Source organism: Pygoscelis adeliae, unplaced genomic scaffold, assembly GCF_000699105.1.
Source record: "Pygoscelis adeliae isolate BGI_AS28 unplaced genomic scaffold, ASM69910v1 Scaffold71, whole genome shotgun sequence".
Lineage (NCBI taxonomy): Eukaryota > Metazoa > Chordata > Aves > Sphenisciformes > Spheniscidae > Pygoscelis > Pygoscelis adeliae.
The window spans coordinates 13,106,151-13,114,420 of NW_008824356.1; the positions used below are offsets into that span (position 1 = coordinate 13,106,151).

At 39.2% G+C, this 8,270-nt stretch overlaps 1 protein-coding gene across 1 annotated transcript in view; it reads left to right on the forward strand.

Annotated features, from left to right (window-relative positions):
- The window catches only part of LOC103912999 (chromosome unknown open reading frame, human C14orf159), a 34,863-nt gene that overhangs the window by 25,674 nt on the left and 919 nt on the right, over window positions 1–8,270 (forward strand). The window contains exon 11 of the mRNA XM_009319445.1: window positions 3,903–4,054. Within this exon, the coding sequence (XP_009317720.1) occupies window positions 3,903–4,054 (152 nt within the window). The remainder of the gene's footprint in view (window positions 1–3,902; window positions 4,055–8,270) is intronic.

Genomic DNA, 8,270 nt, shown 5'->3' on the forward strand with positions numbered 1-8,270 from the left:
CAGGAATGCATCCAAATCTAAGAGTGACTATTCATAGCCTTGTTGTAAATTTTACTCTGTTTATAACTCTGATACAAAACTGCTTTTCATCTAAGGCTCTAAACCAAGTTAGTCCATGAATGAAAGTGGCTGTTTCAGAAAAGCTCTCCAAAATATGTTCTCAGGAGTAATATACCTTGTTGAAGAGAAGTACCTACACCACCTCCTGAGTCAAAACTGCCTCCTATCCCCATCTCTTGGACAAGAAGCTGTCACTGGACCTGGATGCTGATGTGACGATAGGTGTGTGAAAAAGATGCATGTTCTGCCTGTGCCATAGAGCCATTGAAAAGGCACTCTGTGATTTGGAGTGGCAGGACATTTTGTGAAGACCTAGTGGTGAGGGCCATGCCACAAAGCCCTGTGGGACAGGGACTGGTGGATTCAGGCAACGCCTCACCAGGGACACTGTGGGATGTGGTTCATCCAACCCCTGGAGCACTGTTTAAAGGCCCTTGGTTACATTTCCTGGATTTCCAGCTAGGAAGCACACAAGAATCCTGAAGATCATTCCACAGACTAGGTATGGTTAGGGCATTTGGCCTTGAGGATACCACCACAGATGCTATAAAGGGGCCGTTGGGACACAGCCAGAGCCTGGGTTCCCATCTCAGTTGAAGGGCTAAAGCCGGGCAATGTCAGTACTCCCAAGTGACTAGCCAAATATCACAAAGGAAGATCACTGGATGCAGCTGTGACCAGGACAGTGGAAGCTGTAAGAGCTGTACGACTGCCTCAATAGTATATACCCCGGACAGGACAGTATTAATGGAAGGGGAGCTCGGCCCCTTTTTCTCTTCTGGCAAATCTGTGCCTTCCCTTCTTCCCCATCTTCTCAGCAGTGCTTTGTTCCAAATCATGTTGCACAATTTTGCAGTACATCCGACTTCTCGTCTTATCAGAATGTCTCACAGTCACAAATTCTATGATCTGTGTACATTCCTCAGGATAACAATATAAAACAATCAAGGAGGAAAAAAATGGGTAAATGTAATGTGCCTTGTGAATGAAATATTGGCAGAACGGGACGTGTTGAATCTTGCTTTTCTTCTGCCCCACAGGGGACAAACTGAATTAATTCATCATTTTGCTTAAGCATGGAAGAGGGCACCATTAAAGAAAGCTTAGAGGAAAGAGAATTAAAATGATAGGGCACAATCGTTTTAATCACTTGGGCTCAGCTTCATAAAAAGAGGTGAAATTCCTTTTCATGGGTCTTCAGAGTGCATGGATTTCATGCATGATTCCTTATCGACTTGTCTGCTGTACATAATTAAAAACTTTGTGGTTTGTTTTTTTTTTTAATATGCCCTATATAACTCAGTGAATGCTGTCTTGAGAAAGACTTGCACTGTTTTGGTATTTGTCTTCTATCATTCACTGTTACCCTCCAAGAAAGTAACATTTATTTAAATAAACACATACATACCAGAGTAAGACAACCTCCTGTGCGGCGATACCAGCTGTTCCTGACCTGGCAAACAGATCTGCTAGAACGAAGAAACACATTCTTATGAAATAGAAAGGGGGTGAGAAGTGGAAGGGATAAAAAAACAACACCCGGAGTTCTATTGAAAAAACCCCATGGGTTGTTTGTAACAAACGAACAGTAGTGGAAGGAGCAGAGACAGATTTCTTTAAACAGGCAATCTCTGAGCCCCGTCAGAGGAGGTGGACCTTGTCCCTGCAGTAGAGCTCAGCTATTTCTAGTCCTCTGGCCTTCTCCTGAAACAAAGTGACAGCTACTGCTTTGTGACGTTGCTTTACCAGCCACTAAACTGGGACACGCTGTCGTGGTTTAACCCCAGTTGGCAACTGAGCACCCACGCAGCCGCTCGCTCACCCCCCCACCAGTGGGATGGGGGAGAGAATCAGAAGGGTAAAAGTGAGAAAACTCGTGGGTTGAGATAAAAACAGTTTAATAGGTAGAGCAACAGTCACGCACGCAAGCAAAGCAAAACAAAGGAATTAATTCACTACTTCCCATGGGCAGGCAGGTGTTCAGCTGTCTCCAGGAAAGCAGGGCTCCCTCACGCGTAACGGTGACTTGGGAAGACAAACAGCACCACTCCAAACATTCCCCCCTTCCTTCTTCTTCCCCCAGCTTTTATATACTGAGCATGATGTCACATGGTATGGAATGTCACATGGTATGGGATATCCCATTGGCCAGTTTGGGTCAGCTGTCCTGGCTGTGCCCCCTCCCAGCTTCTTGTGTTCCTCCAGCCTTCTCAGTTGGTAGAGCATGGGAAGTTGGAAAGTCCTTGACTAGTATAAACACTACCTAGCAACAACTGAAAACATCAATGTGTTATCAACATTGTTCTCACCCTAAATCCAAAGCACAGCACTGTACCAGCTACTAGGAAGGAAATTAACTCTATCCCTGCTGAAACCAGGACAGGGAATTAAAATGTCTATGCACATAAGAATTTTCATTATAATTGATGAGCTTCTGTGGGTGTGACCCTGTCAGGGTCATCAGTCATATTGCTCTTACATGAAGAGATGATAAGTCCTTTGCACATAAGAATTTTCATTATAATTGATGAGCTTCTGTGGGTGTGACCCTGTCAGGGTCATCAGTCATATTGCTCTTACATGAAGAGATGATAAGTCCTTTCAACAGCCACTTGAGGACAGATGCATGTTCTTAATGTACATGAAAAGTTAAATGCTATAGTTAAAATTCTCTTCTACCCTAACGTCTTCACCAGCACGAAATAAAATTTGCAGTGAGAGAGATGTGTTCAGCAAGGAGCAATTTGTGAACTGAATGGTCCATATTGTACTTAGGCTCAGGTTTCTAGGTTTCTAACCTAGGTGTCTAACACTCTTGACACTAAACCAGCAATTTTGGGGGAAAAATGAGAGTGTGGTGATAATTACATCTAGTTCTTACGGCTCTATGTATATAGTATCTAGGGTGGCTGTTTTGGCAGTTCTGATGATTTTTACTTTGAAAGCAACTGTCACACCCAGACCCTGCAAAGGGAAGCGAGGTGGAGGTTTGGACATGTTTAAGTGTGGAAAACTACACGCACTAAAACAACTTCCACACTTTTTGAAAATTTTGCTATTCTGCATCTCTGGAAAAGGTATCAGGCAGCAGAGTGAACGTCTCACAGGAAGTTTCAAATCTAATGATCTCCAATACAGTCTTGACAAAGAAACTGTCAGACAAGACTCTGTGGACTGATGTGATAACAGTGTACAGAAAATTTATGAATATTAACTATGTTAGAATGTCTTTTTGTATATGATACTTACACCAAGGACACATCAACAAGACACAGACAATTAGTTTCACCGTGGCTTCATATCTTATAAAATAGCTGAACTCTTTAATCAGTAATCATTTGTGACCAAAAAGGGATTCTCTGCAATCACACAGCATTCCGTTATAAAATTTGACACCAGTGAAAATTTCCCTGGTTTAGGATACTTTATCAAAATCTCCTACCTCTGTGTGGTTAAAAGCAAAAGGCACCGTGCTGTAACAGCACCTCAGAGTTCATGGACTTCACATTAAGCCAAGTGGAATTGTGTTATAGACCGTGCCCATTTGAGTTTTTGCTTTGTTGGAAAGACAAACCACAAACTAAGCTAGATGGAAACTTGCAGAAATTCAATATCTGAAATACTACTGAAAACATTTTAATATGTTAAGCAATTGTGTATTTCTGAAATAAATGTTCCAAAACCATGTCAGTATTTAATTCATATCCACGTTCCATTTCACCATCGCTACGCGAGACTCAGTTGTACATGCCTAATGACTTATACAGGTTAGGTATCTATCTTTGCAATAACTATTGTAGGCTTTTTTTACAATTTGGTTTCACGGTGACATTCTGTTGCAGGGGTCTCTAACTGGGGAGGCTATGCCATTGCTTGCGCTCTGTATATTCTCAGCACTTGTGAAATACATGACCGCTATCTGAGGAAAGCTGTTGGGTTTCCACCCTTAGCGAAGAAGGGGATCTGGCTATCGGCACTCCCATCGGTCAGCAAGGTAATTTCTGCAGGGCCAAGGAATTGTGACTTGCTCTTGACATGTAGATGGAATCGGCTACGAGCCGCTAAATCCTGCCTAGTCCAGTTCAATAGCTTATTTTCACATGGTCTTATGGTGACTTTTGGGAATCCCTGGTGAACGAGCAGCCACACTGTACTTAGAATATTCTGCAAAGGATTCAAGGCAGATTGAACATAAAAATCCTCATAAATGAATGTATTTGTGTGCTGCGCCTTCAAGCACAAGGCAGCACTACAATTTTATGGGCAGTGCAAGAAATCCTTGTACTGCAATACAGTGACTAAAATTCCCCGTTCACTTCCTTAGCATCCTTCAGGATTTTATAAATCTCTGTTGTATCCTCCTTTGGATGTCTGTCTTCCAAAATCAAAAGTCACAGTTCTAATACAGAAGCCACTCCATACTTCTGATCTTTGCACCTTACTTCTGATCTTTCCACCTTTTCTAGTTGTGTTAGAACCTTTCTATAATAGTTTTGAATGTTTCTAAATTAAAGTTGGAGAAAGACTTGCAGATGAATATTTTTAAATGTGTTTTGACTAATGCAGTTCTGAACAGTGTGATATTCTGGGAACGCAAAGGTTTCAGACTGAGAAAAAGCAAAATAACTGAGAGGGATGAGAAATGACTGTGGTCTGTGCTCATCCTGCTACGCACGTGGCTCTATTTTTAACTTGGCAGTGTTTAAAAAATATGTATATATACACTCAATGATCAAGTAAGGTTTGTTGTAATAACTTAGGAACTTTAAACTTCAGTTTTATTGACAGAGTACCTCTGTAGAGACTTGGACAAAACCAGTAAGTTTGTGACCTCCAGGAATGCTAAGCAAAATGTAATCCATCTGCCATAGATATTGCCCACAACAGAGTATTTCTCCTGAGGTGACAGTACGTTCTGCGTGAAATTCCACCAAAGCACCTCTTAAGTATTTTAGAGTAGGTCTTACTTTTTTTTGATTCTTGCTATTTTGATTTCTCATCTAAAGGTCATAAAACTGAAACTGATCCCAACGTTTAGCATAGCCATATAGCCACTTATACTTTGACTTAACAAAGCATATGGCACCTTTCAGTGCAATCTTTTCCAAAAATAGATGAATTACTTTTCACTTGTCAATGTTTTTTTCCAGTTACATCTACCGTTTTTGCCCTTTAAATTAACATATCCGAAAAACTACTATGATCAAAATTCCTGGAAATGAGATACTGTAATTAAATGTGATATTGTGTACAGGAAATCCTTCTTGTTTTTGTTTTACTAAGCTATACAGCTGGGAATATTGATAATGATCCAATAATGGGCTATTGAAAGTGCAATACTAAAATCTACTGAGATAAAATTAATGGAAACAGTTTTGTGGAGGAGAGAAAATTACAAAACGTCTGACAAGAGAATATGCTATCTTTAATTATAAATCACGCAACAGTAAACAGTGCAGAAGATCGAACACATTAGTGTTCGCATACTCCATTAGTATAAAAAAAAATTCAGACTATTTACGTCTATATGGCTACTTTCTGCCCAATCCAGCTTCTTTTAATGCTATAATAATTACCCTCATAAGATAAAGAGCACCACCACACATACCCACCTCGGTGCTTGTATTTGTCTGTTTGTAATTGGAAAGAAGACATTTGAAGGAGTGCCTAAGCACCAAACAGCTTTCTTATAATGTGTTTTATTTTTCTTCCAAAAATGGCTTTCCTTCCATGAAAACTATCGATCATAATTACTAAATGAAGACTTCCCCTGAAACACAAAGGTTTTTCTCTGCAGCCTCGTGTTCAAGCAGTGTCAGGATAGCACTGCAACAAACCACAGGGCTGTGGAGCTCTCCATTCCCACTGAACAGAATGCCAAGATTGTTCTAAGTGCGTGGATTAGTCTTCACATATATTTTAATACGAGATACTGCAAAGCATTTGCTCCTTGTTGAGGACTTGATGAGCAAGAAAATTTGATCTCAACAATCTTTACTTACCTTTCAGTTGTGGAGTTGAATCATAATTACGTTGGTTAATACAATATTGGTTTGATTTTTCAGATGTTTGTGGTACTTTTTTACTGAAGTGATTGTAGGGAACTATATTAATTCATCCATACCCAAACGTAGCTAATGCTGAACATCCTACAGTCAACTCTGCAGTTCCTTGCACCTCACAACCAGGTTAATATGTCAGGCAGTTGTTCTTTTACTGAACTCTTTATTAATGGTAAGAAATGAACTGTATAGTCTTTATTTTGAAATTATGACCTATAAGAATATGAATTACTTTATAAATGAGTAGTATATAAAGATGTGGCATTTGTTTTAGTATTCTTTATTAGCTTTGTCATTCGTAAGGGAGGGTTTTTTTCCTGAATAAAGTGCAAATTAAAAGTGCTTTTTCTATTAATTTGATTATTTTTCTGCTTACCCCACTCCCCACATAATTGTTTATTACAGAGAGAACTGTGAGCAAACCGCAGCACTTTACAGCTAAGGAAGCCTACTGTACACTGTGTATGTTCCTTACAAATGGAAACAATAGCATTTGATGATGGAATACGGTTTATCAGGCATAGTTATATAGTATTAAGCAAGCAAGCCTTTTTTCCCCATGTAAGCAGATCAGAGAGCTCTAACATGTAAATATGTAGAAACAATTCAAATTAGAAATGACATTTTGCGTATCCAATTCAGGTGTCTCTTCTGTGACACGAGAGATCTAATTTGCCACTTTGCATATAGATACTCAGTGCTAAGAAAAACCTCGCTCATGCAGAAAGATCAGGTGCTTACGTTTGCATTCATACATATGATCATGCATATGATATAAGCTGATGTATATTTATAATTTTATAAATTACAAAGTAGCACTTTTTATCTACCACTGTATCCAGATAATTTCCTTAAATAGCTGGATCATTGCTGTATTGTTACGTGATGTCAAGGCTGACACCACATAACTATGCATATTTTGTCCTTAATAGAAAACCAGTCCCTCATTTAACTTTGTTGCAGCTAAGAACCAGGATGCATTACCAGGAAATACAGGACAAATCTTTATAAAGTGCATTCAGAAGGCAGGTTAGCAAATTATACTAAATTCTCCGCTAACTGACTGTGCAAGGTATGCTTTAATTCTTTCAGAATTGTTTATATTTTGGACATATACTGTATTATGTAAAATACAGCCATATTGGGTCTAAATTGAGATCTGAAGCTATTGTATTCTTTATTGTTTAGAAGTCTTCCTAGAAAAAAACCCCAAACATTTAATAAGAGAATATTAGATATTTTAACTTTATAGTTTTTTCATCATTAAGTTGTGTCCAGGAGATAAAGGACTTTGCTGGAGGTTGTTGTATGGGAATATCAAACAAGAAGTATTGAAACATATAGAGCTGTTTGTCAAGGACACCGGTAGGGCTGTTTCAGTAGCGATTTCTGTCAAAGTAGGGTCTCACACAAATGAAAACAGAACAGTAAACCAAAGACCAGGAAAGGCATTCCTAGCAAAGAAAGGGAAGAAAAGACAGGTATATGAGTATTTCAAGGTCTCATGTAAATTACCGTGGGGTCGGGGCAGGGGGAAGCTAAGACATGACTAGGCTTTTTATTTTTCTTAGATTTTTATTAACAGAATTAGAGACATAAATTCTCTTTACAGTAAATGCGAAGACAGTAGAAAGAGTTTTACTGTGTACATTTCATGTCAAATGAAAAGCAAAGCAGTTTATGCTAGACATACATCCATTTGAAACCAGGTCTTCTACTTTCACTGTTCATAGAACTAGTGTTTTTTCAGAGCTGACTTTATCCCATCTTTTCACCTCGCAGTGCTAACTGGCCGGCAGCTCACAACCAAGGATTTTGTTCCCTCTGTGTACTTTAACAGCTCAACTTGGAACGTGCTTTGTTATCTGCTTACATTACTGTTAAGCAAGAAAATAACTGTTATAAACGTGAAATTGAGTTGCAGTTCTAAACAAAGTATATGCTATTTCAGAGAATCCCAAGGAAGCACAATTTCGGGGTTTTTCTTTTTTCCCCATCCCTTTCCTAAGCAACCAGAATTCTCATAAAATCAATAGGAAAAAAAGAGGACAGAGAGCAAAAGACACGCAGAGATCACAGAAGATGCAAGAAAGGAAAGTGATTGTGCAGCCCGTGCAGGTAGTCTCTGTAACCTTTTTTCCTGATGTG